Source organism: Chiroxiphia lanceolata, chromosome 20, assembly GCF_009829145.1.
Source record: "Chiroxiphia lanceolata isolate bChiLan1 chromosome 20, bChiLan1.pri, whole genome shotgun sequence".
Taxonomy (NCBI): domain Eukaryota; kingdom Metazoa; phylum Chordata; class Aves; order Passeriformes; family Pipridae; genus Chiroxiphia; species Chiroxiphia lanceolata.
The window spans coordinates 7,844,752-7,866,040 of NC_045656.1; the positions used below are offsets into that span (position 1 = coordinate 7,844,752).

Consider the following 21,289-nt stretch of genomic DNA (forward strand, 5'->3'; position numbering starts at 1 on the left):
GAAACCACACGAACCAAGTTCTTGGGCTTTAACAGCACCAGGTTTATTTTTGCCAGTAGTTATGGAGCCTGGACCAAACAAAAATCTCATTTCTGTGCTGCAGCAATACAATAGGGGCTGTGTAATAATGATATTTGGGTTCCAACAGGTTTTGAGTGCAAATTCAGTATTTGCTGGCAGCTGCCTGTGGACAGGAAGGCTGGTCCTGCCTCTGCATTGGCTGATTTGAATTTTTTGTGTGTATTCTACAGTTTCCCTTCACCACAGCTAAGCTGCTCTTTAACCCCTGAGTGACCTGCATGGCCCTGCCTGTGACAGGAGCCTGGTTGTTAGAGGTCAGGGGTGGTTTTCAGAGCTCTAGGTGGGACCTGGGACACCACAGGTTTCTCTCCATGCTATGGCTGTCCTGTGACAGCTGCAGATAATCACAGTAATAGTAATAACAGATATTTATAAATCCTGATCTCATCTTGCACAGAGAAAGCAGGCTGAAGTATTTGAATTAAATCCTGCTTTTCTCTCTAATTTGAGCATAATTCTGTATTCAGAGAAGTATTGCAGCAGTCCAAGTCCTCTCATTGCAGTCATTTGGAGCTCCAAATGTCACGTCTTTGCATAAAGCAGAGTGGCTTTAAAGGCTCGGGGTGAGAGCACGTTTCCCTGCTGTCAGGGTTTGGCAGGGAGCAGAATCACTTCTCGTTGCTGTGGAGTGTTGATTGGGAGTGGAGAGGGCACTTAGCAGGTTGGCTTTCTGAGGGTATGAACTTGTCTGAAGGCTCTGCCCAGGAAGCAGCTCAGCTGTGAACCCAGTGACGAGGTGATCACAGGTTGTTTGAATTGCAAAGGGCATCACTGCCAGTCCAGCTTCACCGGGGCTTTCCCCTCCTGGTGTTGGCCTGGAAACACAACACTTGCTATTGATTTCTCGGGGGAAATTGGCTGGACCAGCTTCACCAACATAAAGGAGACACTGGGCCCAGGGCTTGCTGGGAGAGTTTACAGTGAGGGCTCGGCACCGTGGAGCTTGAGCAGCAGCTTTCCTTTACAAATCCTGCTGGAAGAGGGACTTGGCTTTTCATCACAGAAGCTGGTTAGTACATAAAATCAAACACAGAGGTAAATGAAAAATTTCTTCAAAATTATGTTCTCATACCCTGGCCTCCCCTCAGCCCAAATCCTTCCTTTTTAATTCCACCGCTGTTTATGTTTGGGGGTTTTTTTTTTCAAACTTGTGGTGGCTTTTTTGTTTTCTAATGAAACCATTTATAAAGAATTCACACACCTGCATTGTTACAAGATGAGTTCTTGCAGATAATTTAAACACCAGTTTAAGATTCCAGGTTAATATACTCTTATTATCTGGCAATGACCCTGGGGATATGGAAAATCCAAGTTTGGTCATCTGCAGTTTATGATCTTACTGTAGTTTTTCTGTTTTGTTTTCCAAGGGTTTTGCAGACCGACTGAAATCTCCAGTATGGAAATAGCTTTCCCTGGAATTTCACTCTCTACTTTCCTTTCACAGTCTCCTCCTCCAGCAAAACTCCTACAGCCTTAGAGCTACAAACCTCACCTTTGGCCATTCATCTTTTCATTCAGAGCTCATCTGGAGCCTTTGAAGTGCTAATGCTCAGCACAGCCACATGGGCAACAAGCAGGCAGAGGTGAGTATTTGTGTCACTGCCTTTGAATAACCAAGTTATCGAAAAAAGTTTGTTCCCTTCGCCTCCCTTGGGCAGACTGTGTGTAGCTCAGCCCGTCAGGGGCAGCCCCACTTTGAAGAGGGTTTTTGTACCTGCTCCGTAGTGGAGAGGTTGTATTTGTGCCTTGGGAATCCTTTCATGGAGTCAGGTTCAGGACAGGCTGTGTCTTGCCCTGCAAAACAACTGAAAAGTGCTAGTGAAGACTTGAGTGGGAATGGGGATGTGGCTCACGAGGCTGTGCCAGCTCTGCCAGGCCGGCAGCTCCTCCAGCACGTTGTGGCTGAGGTCTGTTCCTGGCACTCGGGGCTGGTCTTAGAACAGCTCCTCACATCCACCTTGCCAATCCCTGCTGTCACCTCTGCCACCAGTCCTTCCCTCAGCCCACAGTCCTTGCAGAGGGAACAAGCAGTGAAGGGAGGTTGTAACTGCAAGTGTCTCCTGAGGAGACATGAGTGTTGAGGCTTTTTCAGGGTGTGCTGGCAAGGTCTGGAGAGAGAGAGAGACCCTCCGAGCCCCTCTGGGCATAGAAGGGCACACACCATGTCATGGGACTGTGCCACAGCCTGTGCTCCACACCAGGGCTTGCTCAGGAAGCCCTGGGAACGGCCTCTCTCTCCCCTCCTGATTTCCCAGTGTCCCCTCTCATGGGCGGTTTTGGGATGGAGCTGCCCCTTCCTGGGAAGGGATGGTTGGCAGATGCTTTGCTTGCAAAGCCACCAAGTGCTGGGCTAATGCCCTCCACCACCCAAGAGCCAGTTCTGCTCACTGCTGCAGCGCTCCCAGGGCTGCCAAAGCCAATATGAGGGATGTGCCTGTAGCAACAATACGGATGAACTTTTTGCCTGGCATCCATCTTTTTTTTCCCCCCTATTTTTGATATCTGGGATATGTCTGTGTCCCTTTGCAGCAGAGACACTCCCACTTCAGTGCTTGTTCTTTATGGGCTTAAGAGAGGAACAAAAGCTGTTGAGGTTGCTGTTGTCTCAGAAGTGCCTGAGATGGCAAATCTGGGTGCAGGGCCAGCAAGAACATCTCGGCTGTCACTGACTCAGGAGCTTCTCTTTGTGTCTGTAGCCGTGCCCCCGCGGCTGTCCGGGCCCCTCCTTGGGTGTGTGTGGAGAGATGTGTGTTAGTGGGGCTCCTCTCCAGCTCTTTGTGGCCGGGCCAAGAGCACTGGAGGTGTCAAGGCAGAGGCTGCTCGGGAAGTCCTCGGCGAGGCTGAGGCTGCGCAGAGGCCTCGCTCAGGAGAGATCACAGAGGCTGCAGGAAGAGCTCGGCCTCCGAAGCGGCAGCTCCGCTCCCCCGGGACGGCGGCGACAGAAGGAACAGCACGTACGAGGCCGGTGGGCTCCTGCCAAGCCACGGAGACACGGGCTGTGGCCACCCCAGGGGGCTGCTCCTGTCTCCCACTGCACTGCCATTCAGAACGTGGGATCTGTTTAAGTCGGTTTCCCTCCGAACAAAAGAGCCAGATTATCCCTCGCACTTGAAAGCAGCAGATTGGGGCTGGTGCTGCTTCCTACGTGAGTGTTGAGAGGCAAATCCCCGGAGTAAAACGGAATCCAGGAAAATAATAGTAATGGTGATTCATCTGTGTCTGACATCTGAGCATCCAGCGGTGCTCCAGTGACCTGCTGCCATGGTATTACTGCACTCCAGTGCTTGAATGGATTCCACAGGCTGCAGGCTCTGGGCTGTGTTCACCTCGATAGTTGTGTGAATTCCTTGCTCCTTTACAGACTCCAGAACATAACTGTGCACCCTCTCTCACCCGTGGATTCATCATCCTCTGAGCCCCAGGAGCTGCAGGATTTCACAGTGCCCGCTCAGGTGGTTATTTCACAAGGCCAGCACGTTCACTGGTGTTTCATGGTAGGGTGTGTGATGCCTTGTGTTTTAGAAGAGGGCTCTGAGAGCACAGCTGGAGGGCAGGATTGGTGTCTCTGTCTGGAAATGGGCTCATCCTGCTCTTGCTGCCAGCAGGATTTAACCACGTTTGGTACAACAGAGCTGAGCTTGTCCTTGGCTCCACTTGCAGAAGTTGTGTTGGGAGTAAGTTCAGTTGCACTGGTTAATGCCAGAATAAACCACTGGACCTTGGCAAAGGCTTTGCTGCTTTGGAGAGCCATGAATCTCTGGGTAATGCAAAATCCACCATATTCACAGTGCCTTACTACCTGCCTCACAGAGACCTTGCCCAAACAACGTATTCATCAGAACCTGAAATAATGGTTTCTCTGTCCGTGTCTGACTTGATAAACCACAATTTCCCTTGGCTCAGCCTGTAAAAAGTGCTTCCATGATCACAAAAGCAGATCTTTTTCTAATAAGTTGTATCCACTGCAGAAAGTTAATTCTGGTCTTCCTGAGGTGCTGTAAAGCAGCAGAAGGTGGATGTTGGCACATGTTTCAGCACTAGGAAAACAACATGTGTAAAAACCCTGATGTAAATCCATTGCTTTGGGGGGAAAAGTGCTTTTCCATGATAGTTTGCCTTCATTTAAGTGATTATAACAGGCTCTGCAGGGGGGAAGCTCTACTCATCCCAAAATAATAAATAAAACCAAACTGGTGTGGTCAAGTGTAGGATCCAGCCAGTGCTGATGGAGCAGCCTGACACAGGGGCTGTGAGCCAGCAGCCTTGAGCTCACCTCAAGGCTCTTTCAGCACAGTCCCAGGTGGACACTGAGGTTTGAATCACAGGAATTATGTGCTTCCCTGCTAGTGCCATCATGAGAATTGGTCCTTCTCTGTGACAGCAGAGTGCTGGGGGATCCAAAGTGCAAAGGTGTTGATGGGAGGGCAAAGGGAGATCCTTATACCTGAAGGGAGCAAAGGGAACCTTCTGTGTGTCCCCATCGAGTTAAATATACCCCAGACACTTTCCTTCAGCATCCTGGTCAACCTTAAACACCCTGCTCCTGAGATGTCCAACTTCATAAAAATGACTTTGTTCAATATAAATTGAGAGTTCCCCTTTGTGTCTGTCTGACCCAAAGCATTGCTAGTCAATGGGAGTGTTTCCATTTGCACTACATCCATAGGAATCATTTTGTCCCTGTTTTTCCCATGTGTTTTTGCTCTGCCTTAACTTTGGATCCCCAGAAAGTATTCTCTTCCACAGGGAAGTTTCCAGCTTTGCTTAAAAAAAAAAAAAGAAAAAAGAAAAAAAAAAGAAATCAGTGACAATTTCTTTACTCTCTATTTGCTAGAGGAAAGTTTATTTTCTTTAATTGTTTGGATTTTTTTCCAGTTTCTGTCCTGAATTTTTCAGTGCTGCTGGATGCTACAGCACTGGTGTGAAGTTCAACTTCTGCTCTGTGTTTTGATGGCAAACAATATAAAGTGTGAAACCTGTGATGGAAAGGTAAGCAGTTATTAAATTATATTTATCTTCATATTCCCTGTTGGTCTAAGATCCACCAGTGCAGCCAACCCTTTTCTTTGGTGATTGCATCAGGTTTGAATTTTTTCTCAGCTCCTTAGACCAAAACTCAAACACTGCAGCCCTGTGAGTAACAGCATTTCCTAATCCGTGGTATTTTGCCATTTCTTACATCAGGAAATGTCCCGTTGCGCGATAACCGTCCTCAGACCGAGCGCTGTCAGGGTTTTTGTGAAATCCCTCACTTTGGGGCAGCGCGCTGCTGGGGGATGGGGACTTTTTTTGGTGTGGCAACTGCGCTGTCCCCCTCGGCCGCAGCAGCAGCAGCACCCGAACCCCCCCGTGTTTGGCGACAGCGAGCGCAAAGTTTTACTCCTAAATTATCAAAGTGTGCCCGAAAACACCGGGGAGCCGCCCACGCACGGCCCCGGGACGGCACCGCCGGATGGGGTGCGGGGCCGGGGGGTGCGGAGGAGCCGTCCCGGGGCCGGGCGATGCGGGGGCGCCGTCCCGGTCCCGCGGGTTCCCGGCCAATGGCTCCGCTCCGCGCACTCCCCGCCCCGCTCGCCCCATGTGCAGAAATAGCCCCGCCGCCGCCGGCAGCGGCTTTTCCGCGGGGAGCGGCGGCAGCGGCGGAGCATCCCCGGGAGGAGCATCCCCGGGAGGACCATCCCCGGCCGGAGCATCCCCGGGAGGACCGTCCCCGGGAGCAGCGTCCCCGGGCCCGTCCCGTCCCGGATGGCCCCGCGGCGGGTCCCGGCGGGCGGGCGCTGAGCGGAGCCCCGCGGGCGGATGCCGGGCGGGGGCCGGGCGGTGCGGGCAGCGGGGGGCCGCGACCCGGGGCTCACCGCGCCCCTCCGGCCCCCCACGGCCCCGGAGATGGGCGTTTGGCTGCCCCGTGGCTTGTTGGTACCTGCGGGAGGGCGCCCGGTGGAAAGTCCCTTCCCTTCATGAGCAGCTCCTGCTCCTCGCCCCGGCTCTCGCCATGGACACTATGCAAACCACCTACATCGTGCTGGAGCTCATCATCGCCGTGCTGTCCATCGCTGGCAACGTCCTGGTCTGCTGGGCTGTGGCCATCAACAGCACCTTGAAGAACGCCACCAACTATTTCCTGGTGTCCCTGGCGGTGGCTGATATCGCTGTGGGGTTGTTGGCCATCCCTTTTGCCATCACTATCAGCATTGGGTTCCAGGTGGATTTTCACAGCTGCCTCTTCTTCGCCTGCTTCGTGCTGGTGCTGACACAGAGCTCCATTTTCAGCTTGCTGGCGGTGGCCATCGACAGGTACCTGGCTATTAAGATCCCACTGAGGTAAGAGACTGGAGTGGATGCAGCAGCCCCACTCCCTGACAGCCCAGGGTCTGATCTTCCTTGTTTTAGTGTTCAGGAACTTCTAGTCTCAAGAATTTTGCTGCTCACAGGTGGTGATGAAAATAAGAGTTTTTGCACTCAGCTGCTTCAGGATTGGGATCAGTATCCCGCCTCTTACCTCAGAATACACCTGGAAGCTCAGTTTCTTGAGGGTGTTTTTCTTGGGAGGGCCAGTGGTTTCCTGGGGGAGCCGTGGAGTGTTTTAATGGTGCATTTGGGATAGTTGTAGTTCATCTATGTAGGTATTCATACAGCCCCCTTTATTGTGGTGTGCAGGCATCTGCCAGGTAATTAAATACAAGAGCAGCCACTCTTTCTCCTACTTCCCACTGTGAAAGGGTAAGAGAAAGGATTCACATGTCAGATCTCAGAATTTTGCAGTTCAGACTCCCATCCAAGTGCAGCATCAAAGACATTAATTGGTTTCCTTCTAATTCGTGGGAAATTGAATTATAATGGGGAAAACTGTATGGAATATAACTTACAGGCACCCCACCAGTGAGCTGGTGCAGCAGCTGCCTTAAGCTTAAGTGCATCAAAACCCCAGCTTTGCATTATAAGTGACCCGAGTTGGTTAGTCTCAGTCTCCTTGGTGCCTCATCTGTCCCTCCCTGAGAATAAGACATTGATGGACTCCCTGGGGAGTCCAGAATGGCTCCAGGGACTGGTCAGGAGCAGAGGCTGTGGGGGAGCAGGGCAGATGTGGCGTGGGGACCTCAGCTGAACTCTGTTAGCTGCAGCTTTCCTGAATTCCGCTCGTCTCTGGCACCTCCCTTGCACAAGCGATGGGTTCACCTTAAAATGGCTTTAAAAAAAACCCCTTCACCTGTTCTGGCACTTTGCATCTGAGACCTCCCATACACTGAGCAAATATGAATTAGTCACCAGGCAGATGATCAGAACTGGTAGTGGAAGTGTGTGCTGGGTGTGTCACTGGAGCACGGCGTGTGGAAATTCCGGGGCACGTAGAGTAAATGGGGGCAGATCTGCAGCCGAGTACGGAGCAGGGCAGGTTGTTTCCAGCACCCCCAACCCTGGCTCTGACCTTCCCAGCCACCTGACTGGGCTTGTAGACCCACCTTGGCACCGGATAATGCTTTGGTGCCTCTTCCTTTAGTTAGTTTGGGGCTTTCTCGGGATGGGGGGCAGCAGCACAGCAGCAGCTGTGGGAGCAGGTCAGGGTTTTCCAAGTTTGTTTAGTCATAGCCCTGGCCACAAGCTGTCAGGCTCGGCTGTAACTCTATTTTTGTACCACAAGCTGTCAGGCACGGCCACAGCTCTGCCTCTGTACCACAAGCACTTTGTGCAGCTGAGGAAACGGAATGTTGTGAGAGGGGTTTGTGCTCCGCTGGGATCCGAGGGGAAGCAGCAGATCAGGAACGCTCTGAGGGGATCGTTCATGGGTTTGCAGAAGGAAAGTGGTTTTGCCAGCTGACAAAATGGCAAGGATTTCCTCCACTCTCCTTTTTCTTTCCCCAGTCCTGATCTCGAGCGGGTTTGCTCACTCTCCACGAGGGCAGTTCATCCCAGGGCAGCTCTGCCTTGCTTTGGGATCCTTTCCCAGCATCACTTTCTCACCCCATCTCACACCAAATCTTTTATTCCATTTGCACAAACATCTTTATTCCTATGAGTGCTTTCTAGCTGGACACAAATGGAGACCAAGCAGTCCCATCCTAGGCTGTCTGAAGTGTGAAGTTTGGATTAAACTTGGTCTTGGCATTGAGGCCCATTTCATTGCTCTCAGAGGGGACCAGCAAGTAAAACTCCTTTCAAAGGAGGGGGGTTCTCCCTGTGAGGAACATGGGGCAGTGGACAGGCCACTGCTTTGGCAACAGGAGATTTAGGGACTGGTACTGAAAGGCTGTTTTTAGCTGTATAGCCAAGATCAAAAGAGGATAGAAGAGGTTCTAAAACTACACAGGCAAAGCACTTTTCTTCTCCACCAGGGTTTTCCAACCAAGGCTTGGTTAGAGCTCTCATCAGCACTGTTATTCCTGAGATGCTCCATGGTACTGCTGGCAGTGAGGGGGGAGGAACTTGTCCCACCACCTGCTCCAGGTAGATGCACGTGGCATTTCTGGAAGGAGGTTTGTGCTGTGGGAAGGGAAAACTGGTCAGAAAAGTTTTTCTCATTCAAACACTCACTCTGGAGGCCAGTGCAGAGGCTGATACCAGTCCATGAAGTATTAAACGTTTAAGAAAATTATTTGTGCCCAGCCCTATCCAGCAATTGCAATAAATAATGTGGTTGTTGCAGAGCAGATAAGTGTCCCTGTCACATCCAGAGCATCACCAGCTCCCCATGGAAACCTCAGCAGAGACATTAAGAACTGTCTGTGCCATATTATTTAATGCTCTTTCAGAGCTGTTTGAGGCTGCTGAGAGGCTGGGCAGGGGTGAGCAGCAGAACTTGCATTACAGCCAGGCTAATAATGGATTTTTCAGTTCTGTGGCTGAACCAAAAAATCCCACGGGGAAGAGGAAAATTGTTTCAGTCAAACTGGAACAACAATGTTTGGAGGTTTCAGTGAAACAAAGTGATCCTGACCAACCCGGCAGATTTTGGGTTGAGTTGTTTAACCCTTCTGATGTGGCTGTGCTGCTCTTTGAGATGGGGACACCCTCGCTGGGGAAGGAACTCATCTGGAGAATTGCAGAACAAAAATCTTATTTAAAAACGGTGGTTTAGAACCCTCCCTCTTCTGGCTAAAAATATTTGCTGAATTTGACCTGAAGCCACGAATTCCTTCTGTCCCTTGAAACTCGTATTTTGTTTGTTTGTTTTCGACGAATTTACTGTTTGTGGAGAAGCCCCCGCCCACGCTGCCCACTCTGTGCAGCTGCAGCTCCGAGCCCTTCCCTGGGTCCCTTCTCCCTGGCCATCACACCAGGATGCAGCTCCTTGTCCTCAAACATGCTCTGCCCCTGCCTTGCTTCCTGCACCCTCCTGGACTCCAGTGCTTCCAACCTGGCAGTGCTGGCGCCTGTGTTTGCCCGTCCCTGTGCTGCCCAGGTACACAGCACCATCCCTGCTCTCCTCTGCCAGCCTGAGCCCCCAAAAGCTCACTCCCCCACAGCACTTCCTCCAAGCAGAATATCCAAGCCAGGGGATGGAGCATCTCTCAGCAGCAGCAAATCCGTCCTGCAGAGCGCTTGGCACTGGAGCAACGCGAGGCTTTTGCTCTCTGGCTTCCTCTGGGGCTGGATTTCACCCCACAGTCCCATAGCTCCGAGCCAAAGAAGATTTGTAGGTGGAATAAAACAGTTTCCTTCTATTTGCATTAACCAAAATCCCTTGGCATGGCTAATAACTGTAGGTATGGGTGGATGCCTGGAACAAATGTGTCAGGAATTAGGGAGGGAGAAGAGTATCTGCATATTTAGAGAGCAACAGGAGAGTGAAATGCTGAACAACCTCACCCTGTGTTCGCCCTTGTCTGCTGGTAACTCCTGCAGGACAGTGAGTGTGGTGCTGCTGTTGCTGCCTCTCTGGCAAACATCCCAGCTCGGACCTGTGGAGGGAAAATTATCCCCAGTTCCCTGTGATTTGAGCTGATCTCGTGCTTGTCCTTCCTCCCTGGATTTATATCTCTCCCATCTTCAACTTTATCCCTAGCAGGAGTGAAGGGATGTTCCAGGGAAGCTTTGCCATGAACTGGAACAGGGTATCCATGGCCATGTCCTCTCCCTTTCTGCACCTCGCTGCCCCCCTGAAGCCAGAACATCCATGTGTAGATTCACAATCTGTTAATGGGATCAGGATCTGTTAATGGGATCAGGATCTGTTAATGGTGCTGCCCTGGTCTGTCTCTGCTCCTGCCAGTCTCCCACAGGAGCTGCTGCCCCTCTTATGCTTGACGTGGTGAAGGCAACAATCCAGCTCCTTCCTGCTGTCCTCATGGGGACAAATTGTGTTTGGATTGTTGCTGCTCTTTTCTCATCCTTTCCAGAGGTGGGTTGGCTGATGCTGGGGGTCTGCCTGCCCTCACTGCGCCCTGCTGCTGCAGAGGAGGGGTTCCCTCTGTGTTCCCCAGCAAAGAATTCCCAGATCCCTTTCAACTCCCAGCTTTTTCCTCAGCAAAGCAAACCGGTCGGTTTTTACGGCAGGTGGGAGGACTGGAGTCACTGGGGAGGAGAGAAAATCCCCTTGGTCTTCACCTGCCACTCGCTGTGCCATCAGAACACAGAGAACTGCAGCTGCTCTTCTTCTGCCCTCGCCTCATTTCCTTTAATCCTCTCACTGCCCTTTATCTGAACTGCCGGGCGTGTCCCGCCGTTCGTGTGTGGCTCGCACAGCCCCGATCCTGCGCCCGGGCAGCGCGGGAGGGATCCGCCCTGATTCCTCAGTCCTGATTCCTGAATCCAGAGCAGGGGATGCTCTGCCTCCCCATCCATCGGAACGCTGTGCCCGGCCAAGGTTATCAGTGATTTATGAACTTAAAAGTGTCACACACTCAGGGAGGGCAGGAGGGGTGGTGTGTTCACTCGAGCAGTGGAGCTGTCACAGCTTTAGGGAACTTTGTGTCACCCAGAACGTGGGGGGCTGTGCTCAGCCAGGGGCTGCCACGGCCTTTGGATGCAGCCAGAGCACAACAACAACATCAGGAATAATCACATGTGCCCTCATGGCCACGAAGTGGAGAGGGGAAATCACGGCTATTTTTAGTTGTGAGCAGCCTCGTTTCCTTAAAAATGCATGTCCCAGATCTTTATATTTTTCCCCGCAGCTCAGAGGTCACTTCCCTCCCAAAAAAACAAAAATCCTGACAGGAAAAGGAGTTGTCCTTGAGACCTCTGCCCTGATGCAGCTCCTGCAGAAGCTGGGGGGCAGCAGGAATGCCAGGAGCAGCAGGGATGCTGGGGAGCAGCAGCCAAAAGCCTCAGTTCCGGGCTGTTGGCCGAGGGCACCCGTCTCCAGGCTGAGCCAGAACCCAGAGCTTTAAGTTTAGGAGCTTGTTTCCATTTTGGCCAACTCAATCTATAAAAACACAAGTTAATTTTTAGACCAAAAAAAAAAAAAAGGGCAGCTTTTGCAACCTGGCAGAATTTTTATCCAGAAGATCTTCCGACCTCTCTGTAAAAGAACGTATGAAACCAAAATGTTTTGACAGAAACTGTTTTATTTTGCAGTTACGAGTTTTTGCTTTGTTAATTATGGAGCTGCTGCTCGGGATTTTTACAAATTTGCTGTTTGTCAGAGCAAGGAGCACAGAGCACAAAACTGAGTATTTTAGGAGTGTTTTGCCCCGGCCCTCGGGCAGTGACTCTGGGGGGGGTTTGGGGACTCCTGTTACTGTATTTGACCCACAAGATGCCAGGAATCAGTGACGCCAGCTGTGCCTACAGATGTGTCAGTCCTCCCCCCAAAGTCCAAGATGACAAACTCAGGGAATTTGTACACGCCAAAGAGCGGATTATCTCCTAATCCAATGGATGACATCAGGCCTGGGCAGGAGCCACAAATAACCTGGAGTACATCAGTGGGAGTGTGGGCTGGATGCTCTGTCAAACCTGGCAGTGCAGGGGCAGGGAGGAAAGGATGGGATGGGCTCCCAGAGCTGGGATAAGGCATTGGTAGGTGGGTGGGTGGTGCTGAGCTCAGTGCTGTCCATGCCATGTCCACCAGCCCCTGCTCAGGACTCTGCAGCGAGGGCAGATGAGGAGCAGCTTGCTGGGGCTGGCGGATGGAAAGGCTGCAGTTTGGAGCCTTTGGGAAAGGGCTTGACACCTGTTTCACTGCAGAAAGGGTGATCCAGCAGAAATCTGCCACCTCCCCACCCTTACCTGTCACCTGAGTGAGCAGGGCACTGGGTGCCTGGGAGGGGCAGTGGTCACCACTGCTCTGTAGAGGGGATCACACCCAAACACCTGGCCCTGAATCCTAGTCCCCATCTCACCCCTACAGCCGCCTTTAACTCAGCTGCCTGGTGCTGCATAGCTGAGGTCTGACTGCCTGGGAGGTTTTGGAGTGACAAAAATTCTCAGCCCCAGGCACCACCAGGCAGATAACGTTGGGCTGCTGAGCCCTGGAGGAGGGTGATGCTGAGGAAGAGCTCAGCTCTCAAATAGAGAAAACTGGGGGTTTGTGTTCTAGGACCCAGAGACACCCTATTGGAGCACGAGGGTGTCACACTGACTTCAGACCAGTATCACACTGGTATCACACCACTATCACACGTGCAGGCAGCAAAGCTCATTCCTTCCTGTGCTCCGGGGCTCCGTGTGCCTCTGGCAGCCCCCCAGCACCAGCCCCCAGCCCGCCCTGCTCACACCCCCGGTGTCTGAGCTCAGTTTTCAGTCACCTTTTCTCACCCTGCCGGGGCCAGAACTGCCTGGGGGCGGCTTCTACAAACGGTAACCGAGGTGGCGAATGCAAACCCCTGGGGCTGGGCTGCTGTGAGTGCGAGAACGACACTCACACCCCCACCTCGCGGGTGCTGTCAAGCGTTCAACAAGTGCAGGGCTGCGAGTCCCCTCCTGCCGCTCCTCACCTCGCAGCAGCCTGAGCTGCATTTTCCCTAATTAATTCTCCGCATTACCCAGCCAGGCGCCGTTTGCAGCGTGCTTTGGCTCTCCCGTGTTCCTCCTTCCCGCATTCCTCGTCCTGCAGGCTGAGCGTGAAGCACGGCCGGGTTCTGGCTGTTCTGTCCCCAGGCGCTGCTCCTGCCCCTCCACAGAGCCCTGTGTGCTCACCTGGGTGCCGGCGGGGTGGTGACAGTGACCGTCCCGGCGGAAGGCCGGGAGTGCTGCTGCTGTCCCTGTGACAATAGGGACAGATGCGGGAGGAAGTGATTTGTCTGCGCCGGGACAGACACAGATGTCCTGCTTCCTGGGCTGATACCGTGACCGCTAATCACATCTCTCCCTGCCAACTCCTTCCACAGCTTTTGCTTTTTCTTTCCTTCCCCCCCCCCCCCCCGGTGCAATTCACGATTCATTTGATTCAGATTTCAGCCGGTGTGTGATCTCCATTCCGTGGAGCAGAGCACAGCTTATTTCGTGCTGTTATAGGTCAAAAAAAAAAAAAAAAAAAAAAAGAGCAAGATGCAAAGTACAGCTGCGAGGAGGTGACAAGGACACAATGCTTGGCAGCCGAGCTGCTCTCACCCCGTTTGAATGGAGGTGTCTGTGTATTTCCCTTCACACTTAAAATAGAAGTGTATGAATTGTCACTGATCATATCAGAGCACCTGCGTGGTCCGAGTTCTGCCAACTCCATCTGCTCACCTCCCTGTGTCCAGAGGCCTGGGCAGAGCGGGGAGGGAGGTGGGGAGAGCAGTGGGGAGCACCAGTCCCAGGGATCTCTCCACAGCTCTGGGCACTGGGAGTGAAGGGAGGACCTGCACCCACTGCAGCACCCCTGGCACAGCCCTCACACCTGTGTCTCCCCACCCATCCCATGGAATGTGGCCCCAGCACAAACCATGTGTGAGCTGGGAGTTAAAGCTCCGAAATTGCCCACTGGAGGCTGATCCTGCTCTGGGGTTTGGCAGCAGGAGAATCAGCCCCAAGTCCTTGAGCAGCACAGCAACTCCTGCTCCAGCTGGGGCACAGGGACAAGGATGGGCAGGAGAGTGGCTGTGTGGCACCACAGTGTTTTGACCTGTTCACCCTTCTGTGGACAGGCAGGATGGCCCCCCATTCCTGCTCTCTGAGATAAATAATGTGGGAATAACAGTCCCATTCCAGGCTGTTGTTGTTTTCTGCCCCAAGTCCGTCACCCCAAATGCCAAATTCCTCCTGGGCTGGTGCTTTCACTCCTCGCTTGATGGAGCTCAGGGGCAGCAGGGCCTCTGCTTGGGTGACCTTCCCAGGGTGACTGAAGGGGGGCTTCTGTGCCTGTGACACTGGTGGCCAAGGTACAGTTCTTCCTGTCACAAGGACGTAATTAGCACCTTCATGGTGATTAAGCCAGTAAAGAGGCTTTGCCTGGCGATGTAAAAGGAACTAATGCATTGCCAAGTTATTTAATCTCAATAAATCATTTTAAAATATTCAGCTGTTATTTACATTAAAGCAGCATTTGATGCCTCTAGGCAGAAACACAGAGGTGATTCAATATTTGTTATACATTAGTTGAGCAGACTTAGGTGAGCAAATTTACTTTAGCAGTATTTTACATAATAATATTAAGCCTGAAAGAGAATGAAGGAGAGGTTTGCTGGAGCATTCAGAGGTGTGAAAATCTGTTGGTTCCTCACTGTCTGACCATGCTTATAGTGCTTAGGGAGGAGCTGAGTCCCAGCTCAGCTATCTCACAGCTCCTGCCCACTGCTGATGAAGGTTTATGATGGGGTTACTCTGTTGTGTGGCTTGTGAGACTCTTCATACCTGGATCTGGTGACAGTCATGCACTTTATTTTAAGCACATGCTTAACTTCTGTTCACTTAAGGTAATGTCCTACCAAATAAGTGTAAAAGGTAATAACAAGGTGACTAGTGAGCAATTCTAGAACATCAGGCTATTCCCACCTTGGCCTTTTCTGGCTGGCACCTCAGCCACCAGGGGTTTGCACAGACCCTTCTGGGAGGCCACAGCAGTGACCACCCTCAGTCCCTGCCATCAGCTGAATGGAGAGATGCCGGGAGGAATTTGCAATGCAAATTCCGTGAAAATAATGAGCTAATCTGAGGAGTGCAGTTGTTCACTGTGAATATCTCCACTGAGGTGAACACCATCTCTGCCCTGTGCTGAGAGCCCTCCAGCTCTCCCCACTGCTCAGCTCTGGCTGCTGCAGACTGGGAGCCCAGAATATTTTTACATCCTGTCACAGAGGGGCCCCTGCTTGAATGTGATCCTGGCTCTGCTGTGTGTGCCAGGAACGGTGAGTGGCACTAAAATAAACAGGCCACTGTCACAGCCACTGAAAAATTAAGTGCCTACTTAACCAGTTTTGTAAACCTTCAAGCCAACTCATTCGTGCAGAAGAGTCCAGGAGAAGAGCAGATGGAAGAAGCCTTATCTGGGGTCATATGTTGTCAGGAAGAGGCAGCACTGAATGTCACCAGCCTGGAGTGACACGGTGGACACCGACCTCAGCATGGCACACTGAGGCTTCCCTTCTGTTCCTGAGAACACAAAACCCTGGACTCAGTTTCTGTTTCTGACAATAGTCCTTTCACATTTTCCAGTCTCACTACAATAGTTTTTGGGATGGAGCAGAGGAACAACTGAAGAGATCAACTAAGCATGGCTTAGCCAGACAAGCCAAGGAGCTGCTGTTTTCCCTTTCCACGTGCAGAGTTGCAGGACAGCAGCAGCTCCTGGTGCCTCTACAGCACTGACTGAGCCTGGCCAATATTGTAGCTCGAGACTCAGACTTTGCCAAGAGATTGGATTTCTGGGAAGTTGCTCTGAATCAGCTCTTAATGTTTTCAGGCCCCACAACCCCGAACTGGCTCCAGTTTCTGAAAACTTAACACAAGGTTTCAAAAGCAACAGGCTTGGCCTCACTGATGCCCTATCTGATATCTTCGCATCTTCTGAAGTAGTGAAACTTAGTAATAATGAGAGAAAAGTGCAGGAGAAGCCCCCTCGGTGGCTGGACCTGCCCTTTAGACATCTATCCACGGAGTGTGGTCACAATTCAGTAATGCCTAAATGTGGCTGCTGCTCCTGCATCCTCCCAGCCAGCCCTGGCTGTGCCTGAAGAAGGACTCAAGGGCTTCCCCAGCCCCTCTTTGCCCCCTGGTATGTCCTGGCAGACCCCTCCCTTTACCCTCCTGTCTCTGTATCTCCAGGAGGAGCAGGATGCTTGGCTCACACGGAGCCGACTGCAGTTGTGATTCACAGGCACAGCTGTGGTTCTGTGGGAATAAAACCCTCCCCTCCTGCCTCACGGGCCGGAAGAAAATCAGAACAAACGTTCTTAGCAAAGGAGGAGCAGGGTAGCCAAGCCAGAGTAAACAAGCACTGAGAGAAGGGTGTGGGAAGGAGGGGACGTGTGTGAGCCAGCAGACACTGACTGGCTGTGCAGGGCACAGGGATGGGTTTCTCATGTTGTCTTTCTGGCAGCCACTGCTCCTTCCCCTCTCCAAAGAGTGATCCCACTGATGCTTTGATGTTGGCATCTGCTCTGGTTGCACCCAAACCAGCTTGATTTTGCTGCTTTAGGTTCCACCTCTGTGTCTCTGAGCATCTTGGGGGCTGGAGGGGCCATGAGGACACCCTGTCTGTGGGGTTAGGGAAGGTGTGGGGCAGTGTGTGACTGCACCCCTCAGCTCTGCATCAACTTGTCCCTGGGCCACAGCAGAGCTTCTCCACAACACATGTGGTACTGCAGTGCAGATCTGAGCACCAGCATTGCCTCAGCTGGACGAGGACAGCCCAGGTGTTGGTGTAGCCCAGCAGCGTGTCCTGGCATGCGAGCAGTGGCAGCTTAGGGCAGGAGAGGACATCAGCTAGAGAGTGAGCCTTCCCCTGTTCGTGCCCTCCTGGCAATTGGTGGTTCAGGCTCATGCAATGATAAAGCCTTTTTTAAGACTCCAAGACCTTTCCCTCCTATTGAAGGCTCTTTGTGGGCTGGGGCAGAGCCTGGTGCCTCTCAGGAATAGTAAATGAGTCAACCCCCCAAATCACTTTGCGGAGGTGGAGAGCACAGGTGAGATTTTTTACCCCCTCCGGTGATCACAGAGGTGAGGCTCCTGTGAGGGTGTGGGTGTGGCTTTTGTCTCATTAGCCAAAGTGCTGATGACTTTAACAGCAGAGAAGTCACCAGTGCTCATTTATTTAATGTCTCTATCCTGGTTTTGCTCTGGGTGCTGTAGGTATAACAGCCTGGTGACTGGCAAGAGGGCGAGAGGACTCATCGCCGTGCTGTGGCTCCTGTCCTTTGGAATTGGACTTACTCCACTTATGGGCTGGAATAAAGCCATGAGTGGTTGTCCCAACACCACCAACGAGACAGGGGCTGACACGGGGACAAAGCACCATGGCTGCTTCATCTCCTGCCTCTTTGAGAACGTGGTCACGATGAGCTACATGGTGTACTTCAACTTCTTCGGCTGCGTGCTGCTGCCACTTGTCATCATGCTGGGGATCTACATCAAGATATTCATGGTGGCCTGCAAACAGTTGCACCAGATCGAACTGATGGGCAACTCCAGGACCACGCTGCAGAAGGAGGTGCACGCGGCCAAGTCTCTGGCCATCATTGTAGGACTTTTTGCCTTCTGCTGGCTGCCCCTGCACATCTTGAACTGCATCACGCTCTTCCACGAGGATTTCTCCAAATCCAAGCCCGAGTGGGTGATGTATATGGCCATCATCCTCTCCCATGCCAACTCCGTCATCAATCCCATCATCTACGCCTACAGGATCAGGGACTTCCGCTACACCTTCCGCAAGATCATTTCCAAGATCCTCTGCAAGACGGACGACTTCCCCAAGGGCACCACTGACAACAACCAGCACTTGACTGTCACCAACATTAACTGCCCAATGGCCTCGGTGACCATCTGACCCTGCAGGTCCTGCTCCTGGGGTTCCCAGCCCGTGCCCAGCGCTCCCCGTCCCCGTGTGAGTGGTCACGGCGGGCTCCGAGGGGGTGCTCGGAGATGACCACTATGCAGTTGTGCAGCTGTCTTTTTTATTTTATTTTTGTAATTAACACAGTGCCTCGTGGAGGAGTAACCTGACGGGGGACACTGAGTGCAGCTCACCCTCCACCATCACCCCAGGGTGGGAGTGCCGGTGATCATGTTGTGTTTCCTTTCCAGGTTGGACATTGACTGGGGAAAGACTCACCTGCTGGGGGTGTTTCCCCTAATTGTGCTGCTCATGTCAAGTCATAGGATCTTTATTTTAATTATTATTATTGTTATTATTATTATTATTTTTTAATATTTTGATTCATTTAGGAGTAATAATTTTGTGTCTGTTTTTGAGTTGTTCTCTAAGTCCATACTTGACAGCTCTTTGGTGATACCCTAATTATTCCATCAATTGTTTGATGCAGCTAGTATTCTCCGATGGGAAAAAGTCTTACTTAGCCCAATTGCTGGTGTGAAATGGAATCTGTGTTCCAGGCTCTGAGGGGAGGGACTGTGTGGATGGGAAAACCAGATCAGAACTGGCCAGCTATTTCTGGCCCCAGCATGAAAACCCTACTTACTGAAAGAGTTGAGAAAAGACTTGACCAAGGTTTTAGAACAGCAGTCTCATGGCCTTTAAATCACTTTGGTCTGTCTACAGGATTGTGCAGCCCAAAGCTTCAGGTTTGCTTTCAGGTCTGTTTCCAGATGTCAAAATGCAGAAGGCAGAGGTGCCCCAGTGATCTTGGCTGGTCTGATCCAGAGTCACTGAGGCAGTGCCACTCTGACTTGGTGACATGACCTCTACAATCAGATTTTTGCTCCCAAGTCAAAACTTGCCATGCTTGCAGTGCTTCCAGAAGTGCAGGTTTTAGCTGTGGGAGCTGGATGTGCAGCTCACCTGGTCCCTAAAGCTGGGCATCCTCTGCAGCCCTGTAACCCCCAGAAGCTGTGAATACTTTTTTGTTTGTTTGTTTTAATAGTAATTTTTATATTTTTATTTTTTTTCTAATGCTGGCCTGCATCAGTAACAAAAAAGAGACAGGAAGGGAGCTAAAGTGCTAATGTGTGTGAGAAGCTAGATTGTTGTGGCTTGTGACCTGATTTTGGCAAAGCTCTCACAGGTTGTCTAGCCTGGCCTCTGTAGTTGGCCAGGTGTCCTGGCCCTCACTCTGAGTGAGTCCAAAGCCCACTCAGCAGCAGAGCAGTCTTAATTATACTGCAGGTTAATAACTCTCTGCAACCACAGCTCAGTAATTACTGCACCAATTTAACGTGTAACTGTGATATCCAAAACTAGACAAAAGGCAGAGAGAGCAGTGCAGTAATTTCTGAAGAACAAGCTGATCGTGGTGCAGAGATGCAGCTGCTCCTGACTAGCTCAGACCTGCCATCACGTTGTGGCCCTCTCACAAATGGGAGTTTGTCTGAAGGTTCCATCTCCCTCCGAAGCACTCGGTGCCAGCAGCACCACCATGTGACTGGTGAGGAACTGGAGTGCAAGGACTGGTATTAAATGTGGGTTCCAGCAGTAACTCACGCAGGGAGAGAGAGGGAGCAGGACTTCTGGAGCCAGGTTGCAGGGAAGGAAGTTTAAACACAGCCAGTTCCTGAAGAACAGGTCCAGTGGACAGACTGTGATGTGTGATGGGCAGTTTGTCCCTGAAAAATTGTACTTGAATCATATATTTCTTTTTAACTGTGTTGCACTAAAAGGGGGTTAATACAAGACCCCAAGAATTTAACTTCTCTGGCAAATATAATGACAAATACGGTGTAAAATCAGTTGAAAAGCTGATCTGATGAAATCTTGTTCCCATAGCATCTGCTCTGCCAGCTGGCAAGACCTGCAGGCAGCAGCTGCAGGAATGACTTAGGGCCCACCATGCACAGGGAATGGTTCCCTGGGAGTGATGGATTTCAATACCGTGTGTAGCAGCTCGGCCCTGAGAGCCAACCCCAAACCTGGGTGAATCACCAGTAAGCTCTGAATGGGTTTGTACATGTTTATGCAATGTCCAAATTTAGCTACAGCTCAGTATCTTAGATATATGCATTTCCAAGAAGAATCTGAACAGTTAAAGTTACTGTCCCAAGTGCTTTTCCTTTAACAGCCCCATTCAGCTTTGCTGCATCTGCCTTGGTCACAGTCCAGCTGATACATGTAGCCACCTCCTGCCATTTGGGCAGGGTCTGACTCTCTCCTCTGCTCATTCCTTCCCTTCTGTATTATCTTTGGCCGTGTTCCTCCTGTTAATCACGGCTGGAAACAAGCAGGGTTTCACCTGCAGGTCTGGCAGTGTTGCACAGTGGATGCGAGCCACATTTATTCTTACAACAAAGGACGTAATCTCTCCCTTCTGCTGGCTGAAAACGAACCAAACTCTGGACAGCACGAACAGACTGAAACTCACAGTGCTGTAAAACCAAAAGAGGAGGCCCCAGGACACTTGTTGTATGTGACAGCTTGCACTGCAGCTCAGCATCCACGACTGCTACCTTCATCTGCCTCTTATGAGCCAGGATTCCTGCAGACGGGTGCGGTGTATCCAACTGTGTCGTCGGGGTGTCGGGCATTAACTGTGGCCCAGGTCACCACGGTCATTAGGCACAGTAAGTGTCTTTGTGGATCTGAGCCAAAGACATTTCAAGGCAAAATACAAATAGGACACTTCCCTTGCTCCCCCCCCCCAAAATAAAAAAAGCTCTGAAGGTTTCTATAAAAATGTGAAGTAAAAATGGCCGAGGAACTTTCTGTAGCGAGTGCAGCTGAAGCCATTCAGCTGTCACTCCTCACTGCTCTGATGTACATAGATGGATGTGTTTTCCTCATGTTGCTCAGATTTTGTATTTGCAGTAACTGTTATTTACATACAGAATGCTTAATTTACCACCCACACAACCTGGCTCAGCCTGTGCCCCATTATTTCTCGTTGTGACGCGTTCACACGGTGTCTCACACGAGGCCACACTGCACTCGAGGAGGACAGGGTGTGGGCAGGGACCCAGAGCTGGAAGGAGCTGGTTCCCAGCTCCCTGGTTGGTGTGCGGATTGGGAAGCAGCAGTGTCCTTCCTCCCGTGCCTGACATGCCTTGCCTTGCCCACCAGCACGAGGTGGTCAACTTGTCTGGAAAGGATCAATTTAAAGCACAGCAACCAGGGTGATGCTTCCAAAGATCCTGTGTTACAGCAGAAGTACAGACCTGTCATCAGTCTCGAGGTGCTGGGGGCCCCCTGCCCTAGTCCCTGGTACAGGTTTGACAGTGATGGATCAGAAATTGCTCTGAGCAG

The 21,289-nt window shown here is 51.5% G+C and overlaps 1 protein-coding gene across 1 annotated transcript; it reads left to right on the top strand.

Moving 5' to 3' along the window:
- The first annotated feature begins 5,789 nt into the window (after positions 1-5,789).
- Positions 5,790-20,903, top strand: ADORA2B (adenosine A2b receptor). Its single transcript, XM_032707898.1, has 2 exons — positions 5,790-6,402; positions 17,233-20,903. The coding sequence occupies exons 1-2, from the start codon at positions 6,074-6,076 to the stop codon at positions 17,924-17,926; spliced, it is 1,023 nt and encodes a 340-aa protein (XP_032563789.1). The 5' UTR covers positions 5,790-6,073; the 3' UTR covers positions 17,927-20,903.
- The last annotated feature ends 386 nt before the right edge of the window (positions 20,904-21,289 follow it).

What these genes read in the sequence shown, in the direction of transcription:
- ADORA2B (XM_032707898.1), top strand. Translation starts at nt 6,074, where the DNA reads ATGGACACTATGCAAACCACCTACATCGTGCTGGAGCTCATCATCGCC. An exon ending in GCTATTAAGATCCCACTGAG is followed by an intron (nt 6,403 to 17,232) that starts GTAAGAGACTGG and finishes TGGGTGCTGTAG; the next exon opens with GTATAACAGCCTGGTGACTG.